The 18,536-nt window shown below is 45.4% G+C and overlaps 1 protein-coding gene across 7 annotated transcripts in view; it reads right to left on the reverse strand.

Annotated features, from left to right (window-relative positions):
- HIPK2 (homeodomain interacting protein kinase 2) overlaps nt 1–18,536 on the reverse strand; it is a 191,902-nt gene that overhangs the window by 23,972 nt on the left and 149,394 nt on the right. For all 7 annotated transcript variants that reach the window (XM_055335250.1, XM_055335246.1, XM_055335249.1 and 4 more), the window contains exons 10-12: nt 16,478–16,620; nt 13,601–13,780; nt 9,965–10,246 (exon numbers count right to left, since the gene is read on the reverse strand). In XM_055335250.1, the coding sequence (XP_055191225.1) occupies nt 9,965–10,246; nt 13,601–13,780; nt 16,478–16,620 (605 nt within the window). The remainder of the gene's footprint in view (nt 1–9,964; nt 10,247–13,600; nt 13,781–16,477; nt 16,621–18,536) is intronic.

The following is an 18,536-nucleotide window of genomic DNA, read 5'->3' on the forward strand; positions in this document are numbered from 1 at the left end:
ATGCAACCTCTGAGTGATTGTCTGTCTCATCGATCAAACGTGGATAATGACACTACCTACGTATATAGGCTTATTTTGAGAAGTGAGAACATACAGGGAAGTGCTCTGAATAGTGTACATATGAAAGTTTGTGGCTATTATCACTGTTACTGGTTGTGCTACCTCATTTAACATGTGAAAACAGGATTGCAAAAATAGATCCAGGCAAAGGGGATTCTATCAAGGCATGGATTGGATGGAGAAGTTTTTAGTCTATGAATAAACCAGAAGATTGATATGAAAGAAATGAAAACTCATTAGTTAGATATCTTGGAGATCTGTGGTAGGTGCCATGGGGGATTCCTGTACAAAGAGCTATATAATACATGCCTCTGCCCTGGAGGTGATTAAAATTTCAGTGGGGGACTGTATAAAAACATGACAAGTTAAATAGTAAAAGCTTTAAAATAATCGGTTAAAGAGAATAATGGATGTCACAAAGCCTTCTGTGATTAACTGTCAAATGAGTTGTACCGGTGACAATTGCTAGGAACTCAAAGGCAGATGAGGAATGAAGTGACTGCATATATTTACAGCTCTTCATATTAACTTCGATAAAACAGATACATTTTAATTAGTAAAGACCTATGCTTCCCACTTATAACAGTTGGAATGCAAAAAAATCCCCATATGCTTGTTTCTCAAAAAGCCACATAATTACCATATGACCCAGCAATGCCACTGGAGGTATTCATGCAGAGGAGGGGAAAGCAAGGACCCAATCAGATCCTTGTATGCCAGTGTTCACAGCTACATCATGCATAAGAGTGTAAAGGTGGAATTAACCTAGGTGTCCATCAACAGACAAATGCGTAAGCAAAACGTGGTCTATCCACACAATGGAATTTTAGCCATAAAAACGAATAGAGTTCTGATATGTGCTACAGCATGGATATACCTTGAAAATGCGCTAAGTGAAAGAAGCCAGACACAAAAAGGACAAACACTGTGTGATTCCACTTACAAAAGGTATCTAGAATAACCAACCTCCTAGAGAAGGTAGATTCAAGGTTACCAGGAGCTGGGGAGGGTGGGGCATGGGGTGATTACTTAATGGGTACAGAGTCCCTGTTTGGAGTGATGACAAACTTCTGGAAATAAGTGGTGATGGTTGTATGTGCTGTGAGCGTATTTCATGTCACTGAAACGTATACTTGAGAATCAGAAAAGCAGATGGGATTTGTGGGGGGTGGAAGTGGGTGGGGGGCATGGAGATCTGGCATAAGAACTAGGACATGGGGCACAAGGAGAAAGTCCCTGAACCTGGAAAGTAGGGAGGAGGAGTCCAAGAGAAGCAAGAGGATGTGGAAAGCTGTGGCAGGAGGACGTGGGGCTGCTTTCTGGGGGGATGGGGCCGGATGACAGAACCGACCTCTCTGTGTATGGTCTGCTGCGTACTAAGATGCTACCGAGGGGGATCCCTGGGTGGTGCAGCGGTTTGGCGCCTGCCTTTGGCCCAGGGCGCGATCCTGGAGACCCGGGATCGAATCCCACATCGGGCTCCCAGTGCATGGAGCCTGCTTCTCCCTCTGCCTATGTCTCTGCCTCTCTCTCTCTCTCTCTGTGTGTGTGACTATCATAAATAAATAAAAATTAAAAAAAAAATAAGATGCTACCGAGGGCCCCTTCTCCCTCCATGCATACACCATCAAAGTGGTCCCAGGACCTGGGGAAAAGGCCCCGGAGGCTGTAACTCTGTACGGTGTCCAGTTCTGTAGGAGCTGCAGGGAGATGTGATGCCTGTCCTTCACTCTCGGCTTCCATCATAGTCATAGCCAGTCTGCATAATTAACCCACATACACAGTGGCTTAGCAGGTCATCTTACCAAACACAGGTGTGTTCTGCTGCAGGCGCACAGTCTGTGGGTGGTGGACCCCACATGAAGAACAGAGGCTGGCTTCCAACCCCAGTCCTGGGAGCTGGTGTTCTGATCCTGGCTCTACTGTCCATTCACTGGTGTGACCCTGGCCAGTGGCCTAGATATTAGTGTGACCCTAAACGTCCCTCCACTTCCAACCTGCTCTGACATCTATTGGGGAAGAGTGGCATGAAAGGATCCACTGTGAGGGTTCCCTAAAGACTCACTATTAAAGACATTTAAAATAAGATTTGGTTTACTCCTAATTTGGAGAGGAAATAGATGTCTATAGTAAGTGTGCCTTACATGTAGACCCAGACCTGGCCAATTCCTGCTGGCCAGATCTTCCTTGTGTTCCAAGTTGTTTTGAAAATGAGCAAATTAAACAGACACACAGACACATAGCCAAGCTGTAATAAAATTCAAATTTGGAAATTGTGGAGAAGCTTCAGCTCAGTAGGAGTAAGAATTTAAACACACAATGGGGCCGCTTCATGAACCAGTGAGCTTCTTGTCACCAAAGGATGGCTTGTTGGCAAGAATCTTTCAAGAATTGATAGTTTAGTCTGGATGACCTGTAAGAATTTAGGGCTATCTCCTGCTGGAAACCCAACAGGTAGTGAGCCTTTCTACAGAGGCTGAGGATCCTGCATGTCAGTATCTTAATATCTATCAACGAGTGTGGGATAAAATCTCTATAAAACAGCTCATGGGTTCCATTCCTTTGTTTTCAGAGCTCATTATACCTAATGAGCAAATAGGTATAACACAGTCCAGGGCTAATTTACCTACCTCTTTGGATTTGCCCGTGACAGGCTTGGAAAAGGTGAATTAATCTGATAGCTCTGTTTTTAATCTCTTCTGCTGTTAAAAACATCTCTGTGCTCTACCCGAATATACTATGCAGATTCGAGAACAAATGGGAAGCTGTTAAATGAGTCACTTTGAAAATGAGCATACATTTGACATTACCGCTATGGGTTCTTTAGGCTCATATGTACTGATTCTACTGGGATTCATTCCACTACAGTGTCTAATTATTATTGATAGTTTATCAATCTCATTAATAATTGGTTAATGGAACTGAGAGAGAGGAGCAGAATGAGAAATATTTCCTCAAGTGTCCTCGGCCAGAACATCACTTCTGAATAAAGAACAAAGCTTCCAGAGTTCACAAATTGCTTTGTGTTGTCATGGCGATAGCTGATTTTCATCATTTTAAAATGATGGAAAGAAATAAGGAGCTTGGAAATAGAGAAATCAGCCCCAGTGGAGGAAGCCCTGCCGGAGGAGCAGACACAAGCCTGTGACTCCTGCCCTGTGGGGCCCTACCTGGAACGTGTCACTGATTTCTAGTTGTCAGTCTCAGTCAGCTCCAACCTTCGAGACCAGGGTCAAAACTCATCTCCACCAATAAACTTTACATGACTTACTTCACTGCCCTGATTTCCAGTCAATGCTGTGAATGAGAAACACCACTCTTCTCTTACTGCAAACACTGATTAATAACCGCAGGTAACATTTGTTGGATGTACGACTACTGGTCGAAGGGCTCTGCACTGTCCCCCTGCTCCCCTCTGCAAGACTGTAAAGAGTGTTGTAATATACTGACTGCATGAGTACTTAACTGGAGATCTACCCTCTTAACAAAATTTTCAGCATACAATACAGTGCTGTTGACTAGGGTCTAAGTGTTGCCTAATTCAAGTGGATGGCAAGGGAGATCCCACTGCTTGATTCTATGAACTTGACTATTTTAGAAGCCTCTTGTTAAGAGGTTTTTTTTTTTTTTTTTTTTTTTTTTTTTTGCATATTGCAGAATTTCCCTCTTTTTTTTAAGGCTGACTAGAATTCCACCGTGTGTACATGCTGCATTTTCTTTACCCATTTGTCTGTGCACTCATTTGATGGACACGTAGGTTGTTTCCGCATCTTGGCATATTGTGAATAATGCTGTGATGAACATGGATGTATAGTTATCGCCTCGAGGTCCTGATTTTGCTCTTTTGGATAAATTCTCAGAAGTGAATTGCTGGATCAATGGTAGCTCTATATTTAATTTTTCTGAGGAAACTCCATACTGTTTCCCAGAGTAGCTGCACCAGTTTGCATTCCATTTCCAAGATTGTGCAAGGACTTGAACCTCCCTGTATTCTCATCCACACCTTCTTTTGTTCTTTTGCTAACAGCCATTCTGACAGGTGTAAGGGGATATTGTGGTTTTGATTTGTGTTTCTCCGATCATTAGTGATGCTGAGCATTTTTTCATATAGCTGTTGGCCACTTAGAGTCTTCTTTTAAGAAATATCTATTTAGGTCCTTAGCCCACTTTATAGTCAGGTTATTAGGTTTTTTGCTGTTAAATTAACCTGGGCTTGCACTCACTTAGTCACTATGCCATACTTTATCTTTTATCCTCCCCCCTCCTACTCACAAGCACTGAAAATGTAAATCAACTGTGCTCCTCCTCTGGTCCCGATGACAGTGGTCTTTTCTAAGCATGGGGCACGGGGCTGTTCGCAGGGGCAGCTATCTCAGCTGATGGAGATGAGAGCTGCTGACCCGGCCACCTTCAAGGGGATGTGTATGGCTTGCTGTCCTGTTCCCATCCCCCTCCACCCAATTAAAGATACGTGGCTGAGTGCACTTAACTTTGTGAGCAGAAGGGCCAGAAGCCAATGTCTCCAGGCCAATGTGCTCCTTCCCATGTATCACACAGCTCTCAATTTAGAGTCATTAGGGAGAACAAAAAAAATCTACAATTTAAATTTGGTGCATACATTCAAGTTATATTATCCACACATTGATATCTATGTGTATGCCTCTCTCAATGCACGTGCACACACGTACATATCACTGGGAAGATTATCGCACATGACCATCTTCTAGAGAAATCAGAAGCAAGGAGTGGAAGGAGCCATGGGCGCAGTCCCCTACACACAGCAGGAGTAGGTATTCAATGTCCTTCCACTTCCTTCAGTGATCTGGCCACTGACCATGGCTCTGACCTGTGGTAGCTAGCCATTTGCCCTCCGCCTCCTCCCCCTGCCCTAGGGAAGTTGCGACGTGTCAGTGAGGGCTCTGTAATGTGCTGAAGTGTCAGGACAGGCTGCTGGGGATAGTCAGGTGTGGTGTTGCTTCTTCAAAATGCAGCCCTTTCGTAAAATGCAGCCCTTAATCACACTACTCAACCCGCAGGGGTGTTTTGAAGGAACAAGAGGAGGTGAAGAGGATGCGGTGAAGTCCACTTTGACAAAGCATCCTCCTATCTCCTGAGAGGAGTCAGATGATTGAACTCTCTCCTTCAACCTCGGGATATCTGACAAGTCAACACTGCAAAATGACAAAGCCCTTCAAATGATACTGTGTGTTGGGTTCCTGTTTCTTCACTCCAGCTTATGAAGCAGGAGGAGGAGGAAAGGAGTGATGCAGTGGGTTGCAGGTGACCATGGACACGGGGTCCGCTTTGAGTTGACTCTGCCTGTGTAATAATAAATGAGTGTGTGTGTTGCTTTCTGTTAAGCAGATGTTAGTTTTCCAGGCCAAAGTCTTTTGTGGAGCAGCTTATCAGTTTCCCGACTGTGCCTTTTAAATAGAGTAATTGCTCTAGATGTTCAATTTAGTATAAAGAACAACATTTTGGGTCAACTAGTTTTTATAAAACCATTTTAAGAATGATCCCTCTTCAAAATACTGGGGGATGTTAATGCATCAACTTTCTTCAAGTTTTTGTCTTGGTAACATTGGTTGTCGTACTCTGGAGCCGCTGCTCACACACACAAAGTGATGCTGAAAGGAACAGTGCCCCGATGACCACAGGAAAAGAAAACCTGGCTACCAGAAATATCCAGGTAATTAAATGAATGAACAAATGAGCGAATAAGGAGACTGGACGAAATAGTTTCTAGTTGATTGGCTGAAGTGAGCCACTTTAGCAACACACTTTAAAAATTACCCTCATGACCGGAGGTTGTGTGGTACGGCCTTGAAAGGACAGTTTCAGACCAAGACAAGGTTAGCAGAGGGTCTGAATAAGACATGCACCAATAAACTTTGTCCACAGAGATTTCAAGGGAGAGAAGATGGCTTATTCAGCACATATAGACAGTCGGATGCTCCTCTCATCAAAATCATTTATAAATATTTAAAATCAGACTGGTTCTACTACTTCATCCTGGGGGACCCAGAAAATACCAGTTTGGGTTTTCTATCTTTAGAACAATTTTCTAACCATAACCACAGGGTCCCCTATTCCAACAGCAACTCACTGAGAAAAAGCAGGTTGCTGGGCTGTGTTGGCCTCCTCATTTTAAATTACTTTCTCGAAGAATCAGAAGAGCTGACCTCTGCCCTTCTTGCTGCTAGAGCTTCGGCACTCTGACCAACGCATGGCACCTAGTCAGGACTCATGAACATACTGTGGATTCCCCACAGCCTTGGCCTGGTGCCCTGCACACAGTGGGCGTGACCGTGGGGGAACATGGAGGTGGTTGGAGGAGGGGGCAGGCCACAGTTTACATCTGTCGAATTAATGACTGAAGAGAAATCAGTTGTTTTTGCTAATAATCGAGACTGCTGTGTTTTCAACAGCATGGGAGCGGATTCCCGATTCTCCTATTTAGAACCTTCATCAATTACGGCGAGTCACTCACCTTTCCTGGGTCTTAGCTTCCTCACCTATCAAATGGGAGTGGAACCACTTGCCTTGTACATCCCATCAAATGATGCATGGGACAGTGCAAATGAGAACACTTAGTGTTCTAAAGGGGAGGGGTCCCCTTTCATCTGCTCTCTCTCAGCCTGGCCTCTCTTGCTTTGGGGTCTTCCTCGTAAGTAGGAACTGCTGACTATCCTTCTGCTCTGGCAACTAAAAGTGCCAAGTATTGGGGGTCAGGAGAAATAATTTTGCTTTGGCATTTGTCTAAAAATTCTAGGCACTGTCATCTGGTCCCAGAGATTTAGTGACACCCTCAGTCAGGTCTAACATTGTGAGGATGCCATAATTTATCTCACGCTGGCTCTAAAAGACATTGGCGTGCAGGCACTGCTATGTGATGCCACGATCACTATCCCTGTAGTGTCATCGGCCCCTTCACTCTTGACTTGCTGTGCTGAGGCTGCGTCATGTTAGGGCAAACAGCATTTTCGACAGAGTCAGGGTGCTAGTCCTGAGGTGAACAGCAAATAGGAAATGAGGTTGGGAACACAGCAGATCAGAATCAAGATGGTCACAGTGCAGGAGAAATCAGGTTTGGGACAAGCAGGGAAGTCTTGCTTGTTCAAATGGGAACACTGACAGGCTAGAAAAGCTTCCAGCTGGATGGAGGTCCAGCGGCTCCCCGATAGGCTGCACTTGGGGGTACATCCTTGTTTTCCCAGGATGGATGCTTTCCTGTGAGCTCCTCAGTATCTCCTGAAGCTGACCACCTGCACTGAAGGGGAGACCCTCAGATCCTCTTTCTATTCTGGAATCCCTGTCAGCCTTGCCTCCCACTCTCACTTTGATCAGCTGCCCATCTGTGCTCCTGGTCCTACCAGCCTACCTCTGAGGCTCCAGCTCCACCACCTGCCTCACTGGAATCGGCAGTTTCACCCCCTTGCTTACTTATCCACACCCTTTGGCCCTTTGACCTTAGAAAATCGCTTCTTCCCTTCTCTTTCCTTAAGCTACCTTCCCTTTGAAAATCCACAGTACTCTGCTAGTTATTACGGGGCTGATATTCCATTTTGGGTGATGATTTGTATGTGTCGTATCTCACTTACTACCCTGCAAAGCTCCCGAGGACGGAGACTGTCTACCTTATTTATGTAACACTTGCGTTCCTAGCATCCTATCTCACACTCGCAGGTCCAGTAAATATTTACTGTGTTGAATTTTATGATAATTCTGATTTTTAAGAACAAGTAATTATATTTCCTCCCCGTTTTTCTCTCCAAAATGTAGTCACGATAACATGATCACATTATACAGTGGTTTCTCTACAAATAAAACAGCTACGGGGTTCTGTTTTATCCTGCTCAGACTCAAATACGCTTTCCTGTCTTCTTGGATCTTAAAACATTTTTTTAAGGCAACAGTCATTCGATCTCTCCAGAAAACATGACCATCTCTTTCTGTGAGTTTCCTGTCACAACCAGACAGCTGGAGCCCTTCAGGATTACTCTCTGGCTTCAATTTACAGTTCTCCTGTTTGGTGTAACATCTCCGGTGGGCCTCTGCATTTTTCATCTTATGAAGCTTGGTCCTCAGCAGCCCGTGGTGGTGGTTCCTCAATGTGCACCTGCCCCTTGACTTGCTCCCTGCCCTCCCCTGCTGCTGAGAATTTCAGTTTGGTTTCTCTCTGGGGCTGTGGGGATGGCCGCAGAAACAGTGTGTGTTCGGCCCTGGCAGCCGTGTGCCTGGTGGAGAGATCACTCTCTCATCCTCTTTCTTCTTCCTCAGACACAGTATTCAGTTCTCTTCTGAGCACATATGTTGAGGTTCTGTGTCAATTCAAATCTCATACTTAAAAAATGCTAGGGCCGATCTAGTTGATTGTCAGATTTTTAAATTGCTTTTTCTTTTCCCCAGCTGTAGCAAAGGGCTGTCTGGGGCTGCCCGGCCTGTTTTATGGCTAGTGCTACAAACATGTGGACCGGCTGCTCTGGGCTTAGAGAAGCCTTTCTCTTTGGAATGGGACCACCCGAGCCCACAATATTCCTGGGCTGGGGAGCATGGCGTGATGGTGAGGACGGAGTATTCACTCAACTTGGGGTTGTTATCAAAAAAAGGAAACGGAGATGCCAGTCCCAGCACAGGTAGGTGGGGAGTGAGGAACTGTGTCTGGTGTCCCCAGTGCCATGGCCCCTCTGGCATGAATGATGGCAGGACCAGAAGGGCTCTAAAACATCCTCTTCTGAGATGCACTGAGGACCAGGGCTGAGACATCAAACAAGGACAAGGGACACTGGAATGAGAATATACTAGTTCTCTCATTGAAAATAAGCAAAATACTGAGTTCATTATAAAGATGGGGAGGGGATAGCCCAGGCAGGAATAGCTATAGGGAAAGTGTTTTAATTAGCCTATCTGTACACTGAGTAATGATTTCAAGTGTGAGAATTTATTATTTAATCAAGAAGATTTGTGATTACTAATTAGTGACATTGTATCCAATCAGGAATTAATCATTGAGGCCTAATTGTGAATGGTAAAGCTATGCCTAGTCGTGGTCTGTGTGCAGGCCGCTAGCGCTGGGCTCAGCAGTGGTGGGCCTCCCCCACCTTCCCTGACTCTTGGTCCCAGTCGGAGAGGCCAGCAGGCTGGAGATGGGGTTCTGAGGCTTTGGGATCTACAAGGGCCCCTCAGGGTGCAGAAGGCCAGGGGACTGACTGTTCCAGAAGGACATGGTCCAGGGGCTCATCAGGCAGCCCAAGTACAAACCGCACTCTATTCAGGTCTGGCTGGGAAATGCAGGACAACAGGCTTTGGTGCCAGGGTTTATAGTCTTGCAAATACAATAAATATTCCTTTCTTCTTCCCAGGAAGCATATACAGCGTAAAATGAGTTCTTGCTACTTTGGAATAAACAGTAATGCTCTCTGAGTGAAGAGCCAACTGGCAGTTTGAAAGATTGGGTTAATCAGACACAGAGAAATTTCTGATTAATTAGACAATTATTTCGAATTCTGAGAGCCAAGGCAATGCTAGAGAAATATCCTGACCAACTGGGAAAAAATTCAACAGCCCACGGCAGAGATTTTTAAGCTTACAGGGGTTGAGATACATTGGCACTGCATACAACTGGTCTCAAGTCCCCCAAATGTATAGAGACTATAAGTGTTTTTCAAAACCAAAGTGATTCAAAATTATTTTGGCATTGAACAATTACAGAAAATCGGTCTGACATTCTCTTGAAATCACTCTAGGACTCTAGGACATGGCAAAACCAAAAAGTAGAGGCCAGGAGAGAGGGAGAGAGATTGTCGTGTCCAGATCCATGGAGCACTGTGTGTGTGAGCCAGCGGCACACAGCACGCCCCCCTGTCCTGCCCCTTCCTGCAGTCTCAAGGTGGCACGGCCTCACCTGGTGGGGGCATGCTTCTGTTCCTCCTCCTCATCCGTGTCGCTGCTGATGGTGATGACACTGACCGTGGGGCTGGGGGTGTCAGGAATGACAATCGTCTGCCGCTGCCGCTCCCTGGTGGTGCTGGAGGCCCCGTCGCCCCACCCGCACGTGACGGAGGAGCTGCAGGCCGGGCTGCTGTGCACCAGGGCGCAGCGGGGAGGCGTGTTCTCCTTGACGCGCTTGGACCGCTGAGGGGAGCTGATGGCCTGTGAGGAGGACACCTCACAGGTGGAGACGTTTCTGTAATGACACAGGCACACACGCTCGTGGAGGCCCCGCACCTCCTCCCAAGGAGCCCAACTGTCTAGAAACACCAGCTTTGCCAAATCTCCATTAAAAAGTTAGAAGTTCAGGGGGTGCCTGGTGGGGGGGCTTGGTAGGTTCAGTGTCTGCCTTTGGCTCAGGTCATGATCCTGGGGAACTGGGATGCAGCCCTGCTTTGGGCTCTCTGCTCAGGGGGGCGGGGTGGGGGGGGGAGTCTGCTTCTCCCTCTCCCTTTGCCCCTCCACCTGCTTGTGTGCTTTCTCTCTTGCACTCTCAAATAAATAAAATCTTAAAAAAAGTTAGAAGTTCAGAACATTCAGATGTTTTCTGTAACTGCAGAAATGGCTGCCTCTTGAGCTCTTTCTTTCAGCTACTTGCTACACAGATGGCGACAGCAACCTGGCTTCCCCTGGCCTCCGGTCTAGTGCCATGTGCCTATTCCCAGCAGGAGAAAGGGAGCAGCCAGGGGTCTTGGGAGAGAGAGAGGGGGCGTGTATCCAGGATTGGGCTGTGGGAGCAGGTGCAGTGCACAGGGTCTCAGGGTTGCCCCCCCCCCCCATCTCAGGGTCAAGGTCTGACTTCCTGAGCTCTGTCCTGTCATTCTCCAAAAGTACATGGGTCTTGTTTTGAAGGGACTTGAAAGAAGGAAGTGTTATTTGCCACATAAAGCTTTGGTTTCCTTGCTGATGGTTGTTCTGCCACTTATGAAACAACACTCATGTCTTTGACATCTGAGCCTCATAGGAAGTTTACCAGTCTGTCTGAACTGTAACGGAAAAAGTGGGCAAAATGCAAGAGGAAAAGGCGTAAACAGGGAACTTTTAATCTTGATTTTGATTGACTCGAGACCCCTTATCAAATTAGTAAACGTAGTTTCTGGTAACTTAAGGGAAAAAAATACCTACCTTTCCCCCTCCCCACCAACTCTTGCTGACCTTGGTTGTATCTGTACCGTGAGAGCCCAACAAAACTTTTAAGACTCTTATGTGTCCTTGGAGATTCTAGCACTTTCTAGCTAAAAGGAAAGCAGGAAGATGAGAATAATTCTGTAGCTTTATTTAATTCTCTATCTAGCTGGTGTCAGATATGTTGCTTGTGCCTTTCTGGGGGCTGGCAAGATTTTTTTCTTAAGATTTTATTTATTCATTTAAGAGAGAGAAAGAACGAGAGAGAGCACAAGTGAAAGGAAGGAGCAGGCTCCCCATTGAGCAGGGAGCCCAATGTGGGGCTCGATCTCAGGACCTCAGGACAACCACCCGAGCCCAAGGCAGATGCCCCACATGACTGGGCCACCGAGGCACCCCACAATAAGTTTTACTGATAAGATTGTTCCACTGTTTGCACTTAGCATAAACCTATAAATTTATTATTGTTACTATGTTGCAACTTTGAGATGATGTTTTCACCACTTCAGCAGTTAAAGTATCTCCACTTGCTGTTGTTAAAGCAAAGTGTGCCTGGGTGCACCACCCAACAAGGGAGAGCCTTCTGTTTTCCTTCAGGCATTGGTCTTAAAAATAGGCAAACAAAACTTTCCGTATAATTATATTGATCTTGAAATGCACTGGCAATAAGCCTTCATAAAGCCAGCTGGGGTGGGGTGGGGGGGTGGTAAGCAGGCAAGAGGGAGAGACTTGTCAACAGGTTGGGAGGCTAAGCGTTCTTACTGCCCCTACTTGACAAAGTGAGCCATGAGGATGCTGAAGCTCAGCCCAGGGTCAGACTGGTATTGTGTAATCACCCACACAGTTGGCCAGGACAGAGCAAAGGGTTAAGATGGTGGCCTCTGTCGCCACCCAATCTAATAATGACATGGGTGTGTTGTCACAGGGCTGCCACAGATCTGAGATGAATTTCCCTGAGTTGTCAGAAACACCCAAATAAAGAATCTTGAAGAAGAATGACAACTCAAAGGAAGTCAACTCTTGGGTTAATCTTCAAAAGAGAATTAAAAAAAAAAAAAAAAAGGGCAAGCCTTGTTTCTGGCACCAGGTTGGATGAGGAAGTAGGAAACCAAAAATCACTAGACAGTTTATATCCTGGACTTTTTTTTTACCTTGATTAACCTATTCCAAATAAGCAATTAAGTGCTTTCAGGTCAGTGACTCTGGAGAAAAACAGAGGAGCAATTCTGCAGCTACACAATCTTGATCGCATTTTTTTTTTTTTTTAATTTGGAGCTCTCTGTTTTTTGTAATAATCAAGCTTATGAGGTATAATTCACACATAATAAAAGTAGCCCTTTGGAAATGTTTGATGAGTTTTGACAAATGTACTTGTAGCCAGAGAACTTTGTCATCATCCTGAGAGATCCCTGATGCTCCTTTCCTTCCACTGTTTCCCCCCCACCCCCGTAGTCCCTGGCAACTCCTGATCTAGTCTTGCCTTTTCCAAAATGCCATATAAATGGGCTCATGCAGTATGTGGCCTTTTTCTTGATTTTTTAAAAAAAGATTTTATTTATTTATTCATGAAAGACACAGAGAGAGAGGCAGAGACACAGGCAGAGGGAGAAGCAGGGTCCCTGTGGGGAGCCCGATGCGGGACTCGATCCCGGGACCCCGGGGATCACGCCCTGGGCCGAAGGCAGACGCTCACCTGCTGAGCCCCCCAAGGCGTCCCTCGGTTTTGATTTTTAAGAGTTCATTGTGATGAGACTGGATTGAAATGGAACCAGAGAGATTATTCCGGAGGTAATGTCTTGGATTAACCGCAATTATCGCGTCTACTTGAAGAAGCAGCTAAATGAGTCATATTTCTGACCTTCGATTTCAAAGAAAGCCTATTTCTCTCCCGTTTTAAAAAAGAACATTATTATGATTTCCAAAGTGCAACTTCAGAGGCGAGTCTGTTTTTTTTTTTTTTTCTTTCAGAAGTGAAAGGACACGAACGGCAGCCCCAGTGGCCCAGCGGTTTAGCGCCACCTTCGACCCAGGGTGTGATCCTGGAGACCCGGGATCGAGTCCCACGTCGGGCTCCCTGCATGGAGCCTGCTTCTCCCTCTGCCTGTGTCTCTGCCTCTCTCTCTCTCTCATGAATAAATAAATAAAAATCTTAAAAAAAGAAAAGAAAAAAGAAAGAAAAGAAAAGGCAGGAACGGCTTCAGAGCCAGGCGCTGAGCCCGCAGTCCCGGCCCTCCCGGGGGGTGCGGCAGGGCAGAGCAGCGGAGCGAGGTGAGGGCCTCCTTCGAGCCCCAGCCCGTCGGCGGCGGCCGGGCACATTCCGCGGGCCGCTGCCTGTCTCGCGCCTGGGACGCAGCGGCCATGCGGAGGCTCCCGAGCGGAGCGCCGGGGCTTCGCGCCCCAGAGGAGGCCGCCGCTCACCACCCACCTGGCAGAGGACTGGTGCTGCTTGCTCTTCCGGGAGGAGGTGGTGCTGGTTGGCTGCTGCCGCATCACGTGGGCCACGCCCACATTCAAGGGCTGGGCGGCGGGGAGGGTCACATGACCAGTCAACAGCGCGGGCTGCTGCATGATGGGATTGTAATGGCTGCCGTGAGCGTGCGTGTTCCTGAGTGGGAGGCGGGAAAACAAGGCTCTTTTATTGGTTTGAAGCATATGCGGCTTTTTTTAAAGATGAAAGTCCCCCCCTCCCCAATTAAAGGCCATAAAAAAAAAAAAAGCCGGTCCTCACGAGCTCACGGGGTTGAAGAGGTGAGCTCGTCAGGTGGTTTAGGGGCTGCTCTGAAGGAGTTCGCAGGAGCACAGTCGGTGAGTGAGGAGGAGGGCACTGCAACGGGGAAGAATGCCAGCTGCGAGTTCAGCTTACGTTCTGGGGAGAGGAGACAAATACTCCTCCCTCTACCTTTCAAGGTCCCCAAACAGGTGACCTGTGCATTTTATTTTAAACCTACAAGTGCCTTTAATGGGTTCTTGCGCTCTGTGACGTAGGGTGTCTGTGGCAATGCCATTTTATAAGTGAGAAATTCATAGCTTATGTTTACAACAAAAAACAACAAACCCTTGAAATCTAGGCGTTGTAATGTTTCTGCTGTTTGGAAATGTTGACATTCTTTTGAATTCTCGTGCTCGCACGAGGCTCAGGCATGTAGCAGCTGATCAGTTAATTACATGCTTGCTGAATGGACAGATTAACCTGAAGGTTGACTAGACGTGTATAGAATTTGGTACTAAGTCAAAATTAATAAAGAGTCAGATGCATGGTGATAGAAGTCCTACTGGCAGCCATTATCCTCAAAGTGGGTTCTCTTTCCAAGTTTTAGGATCTGGGTTGTGGTGGAGCTCAAAGGCTTGTTTTCCCACAGAAATATTAAAAGTGATCATCGATTAATTCAGAGACTTGGCCGTGAGAGCCCACTGAGCACATAATAAAATTAAAAAGTTAAAGGAGAATTTCTTTGCATTTAGAAAATATTATGAAATTCATCATTGCAAGTTGAGGGAAAGATGAATAGGAAAAAAAAAAGTAGGTAGCCACTTTTGTCAAGATTTTGATAGTGTCTTTTGGACATTAGCATTTAGGAACTGTTGTTACAGCTGCTTTGCAGTTGCTGTTTCTTCTCCAGACATGGCATTCTTTTGATGTAAGTCTAGCATCAGTACTTCTCTTTTGTTTATTAGCCATGATTATGGATGTTCTTTGGCCCACGCATGAAATGGAGAAGAGACTGCAAAGAAAGTCGGCTTTAAGCGTTTCTCCTGTGGTAACCAGGTAAGAGCTGAGGAGGGAGGAGGAATAGGAAAATCTGTGTGAGTAGGTGAGTTTTGCTGGAATTAAGTGAGCTATATAAATGCTGAAAGACAAGGGGAAAAAGTAGCATAGGATGTATGTGTGGTCTTTTAGGAGAAAAGGGGGTGAGAAAAACAGTGGTCGGATAGGTATCCACTTGGTTGCTGTTCCTAGTGAGCTGGGGAGGAAAGGCAGTCTCACCCAGCATGAGCCCATGTGAGTGGGGGAAGGGAAGAGAACTGATGATTTATTGCCGGTCATGTACCAGGTGCCAGTATGATACAGGTGAGATACAGGTCACGTGATTTGTATTCTATCTTTATTTAAACCTCCCAGCAATTCTGTGAGATAGGATTCTCCCCACTTTACTGAGGGAGATACTGAGATTCATAAAGGTTAAGCAACTTGACCCAGGTCATGCAGAGCCAGAATTGAACCCAGTTTTACCTTCTTTGAAAGAGCTTCCAATGAGTGGGGGTGGACGTGGTGGGTGTTGTCACTGGGAAGTGAGTGGTGCTGCAGGAGAGAGCCTGTGTCCTCTCCTGTTCCTACCAGTCAGGAGATTAAATGGAGGACTAGAGGGAGCTGCATTTGAGGCCTGACTGGGAAGGCTTCTCTCTCCACCCCCCCCCCCTTCGTTTTTACAGAGAGCTCTTCATTCACAATAGCCTTCTAGACAAAAAAAGAACTTCAGGGAGGCTCCGTGGTTGGGTATGGAGACTGTCAAAAGATGAGGGCATGCCCTGATGTTTGTATGGAGAGAGCCTGGAGGGTCATGGGAAGCTGGTGATGGTGCTGGAATGGTATGGTGGAGAGTACAAGGAAAGTGCAAAGTGGCCATAGAAACAACAGAGCACGGTGTTGGTGAGAAAGTCAGGGAGTAGGACGGTGGGGTGCTGGAAACAGATACAGGGGGTGTGGTGTACTGGTAGCTGTCAGCCGCAGGCCTCTGGGGTCTGTGGAAAAAGGACTTTGAGCTCTCAGATATGACTATTCACCAAAGAGACACATGCAGCAAACATGGCGACAGTTTACCCTTCCAAGTAAGCCCCATTCTGTCAAGCTTTCCCCTGACAGGTCAGATACAACTCCAGTGTGCCCATGTCTCAAAACACTGAGAACACCTTCTAGAATTGCTTAGGAGCCTCAGGAACTCCCGTCTGCAGTCTTTAACTGCTGACGCATCTTTGTTTTTTGGGAGTGGAATTTAATTCTGAGACACAAACCAAAAATCATCCAGAGGCAAGTCTGTGAATTACACTGGTGATCAAACGATGTAACTGAATTTATGGTTGAAAATGGCAACTGACCATAAAGTAATGATGCCGATTTTCTTAATATCCTGGTACATTTATTTAAAAATTAACTCCCATACACTGCAGTCATATTCCACATAATCTTTTTAATTTAAAAAGTTCTCAATAAACCACAGAATTCACAGTACAGGCTAGCCCAGCAGCTCTCTGGATGAGCAGCGGACATGCCTCCCATCCCAGACATACCTACTTTGCTGCTTACCTCCAGTCAGCCAACTGCTGGGTGCCTGCCATGGTCTCGGGAATCACAGTTGCGTGCTGCACGGATGTGTGGGTGGCCACTCCGGTCAACTGCTGCCATGCCGGGGGAAGCAGGATTTGCTGGGTCCCACTTGGCCAGGCCTGCTGTAGAGCAGAGGATGTGTGCTATCAATATGTATGTTAATCACATAATCTGTCTGCCTGAGTCAAGTCCTTATTGTGTGCCCAGGGTTGTGGTAGACCCTGTAATGAGTGTGAAAATGGAGACCTGGTCGCAAAAATTAAGTTACAGGGAGATAAAATTAACATCTGTGACCTACCTACATAGAAGATAAAAAGTAGTACATGAGCAAAGAGTCGTATGGAAGGGACTTATTTGTGTGGAAGAATGATTTGTTTATAAATTTGCTTTAAGAACAATACTCAAAGTTTCCAAAAGTTCACTTATTGGGCCACACAAAGGTAACTTTTTGCCCTCAAGAAATTTTCCATCTAATATCCTTTATTTATATTTTGCCTTTTTATTAATTAGAATCTAGACCTCCAACCTGTGTGATCTGAATCTAAAGTAACATAATTCTGGAGTGCCTGGGTGGCTCAGTCAGTTAAGCGTCTGCCTTCAGCTCAGGTCATGATCCCAGGGTCCTCAGATCAAGCCCTACATTGGGCACCTTGCTCACAGGGGAGCCTGCTTCTCCCTCTCCCTCTGCTTGTACTCTCTCTGTCAAATAAATAAATAAAAGTTTAAAAAAATAAAGTAACATAATTCTGAGATCACCAGATACTTGCCCACATCAGAGAGCAAGGATCAAGTAAAATTCTTAGCTGGGACCCTAAGCTTAATGGAGAATTACCTTGATCCATCAAAGCAAAAATGAGATGTTGTTAGAAAGTCAGATTGATTCTTCATAAATGTTAAGCTTTTTCTAAGAACTCTAAAATGAACTTTACTGATTTTTTTCCTTGAATAGAGTCACTGGGGGCAGGAGGGTGTTTGGGGTACCAAGCTTTCTATATCTTCAGTCCCTTTTCTGCTTGCCTCTGGTTATTCGATGATTCAGACTGAACACAGCTGTCCAAACTTGGACACTTAAAGGAATACCACTGTGGTAAAATACTTCTTGGGCAGGTCAAGAATTTAAAGATCCAGTTACTTGTTCTTTGTATTGGGCTGGGTATCACTAACCTTGGATAATTTATTTAATATAGTGCTCCACAAACTGCATCTTTAATACGTGTGTTTTGGCTCATATGTACTAACAAGCACTTCTGGAAATGAATCACAAACTTGAGTCAGAGCTTAACAAACAGTGATGTGTATAAAATGATACAACGACATTTTAGATCTGAGTGGCGGGTTCACCTGGTCCAGCCCTCTCAGGGGGCAGATGAGACCCCGTGAGATCTCTTATACCTTTTTCACATTGCCTGTTTTTTTTTTTTTTCCCCTGTTTGCATATTGGTGTGTTTTGATACTGGCAAAAAGCTCAGGGACCAGTTTATATAGTAAGTGCTTAATTAATAAATGTTTGTTGATAAAATGAAAGAAGCAATTCGACCAAGGCAATTAATTACAGTTAACTATATTTCAAGTTTACTGAATTCAGATACAGCAGAAAAATAACTGATTAAAACAGTTTATGCGCTCAAAAAGTTAAATGAGTGACAATTTCATTGGCATAAGATTTATATTGACTTTGAGTTTGAGACTCACTTCAGCTTTCATGAAAAGCATGTGTTCTGATTGTTATACTTTTAAAAAATAAATCTTGATATTAAGCCAAGGACATCATTTTTTCCCTCTACTTCCCTAAAATGGATAACATTTTACCTCAGAGAGAGAGAAGTGTAAAGGCTGTTTTAATTTTTGACCCTCTCAGTGAATGACAGGTTCGACTCAGGTGAGATGATACTCCACACTTGTGTAATTACTTGTACACACTTATGTAGACTTATAATTTATTACTACTTTAGATAAGATTAGAGCCAATACATTTTTTTAAAGATTCTATTTATTCATTTGAGGGGGGGGGGAAGCACAAGCAGGGGAGAGGCAGAGG

Source organism: Nyctereutes procyonoides, unplaced genomic scaffold (genome assembly GCF_905146905.1).
Source record: "Nyctereutes procyonoides isolate TBG_1078 unplaced genomic scaffold, NYPRO_anot_genome, whole genome shotgun sequence".
Lineage (NCBI taxonomy): Eukaryota > Metazoa > Chordata > Mammalia > Carnivora > Canidae > Nyctereutes > Nyctereutes procyonoides.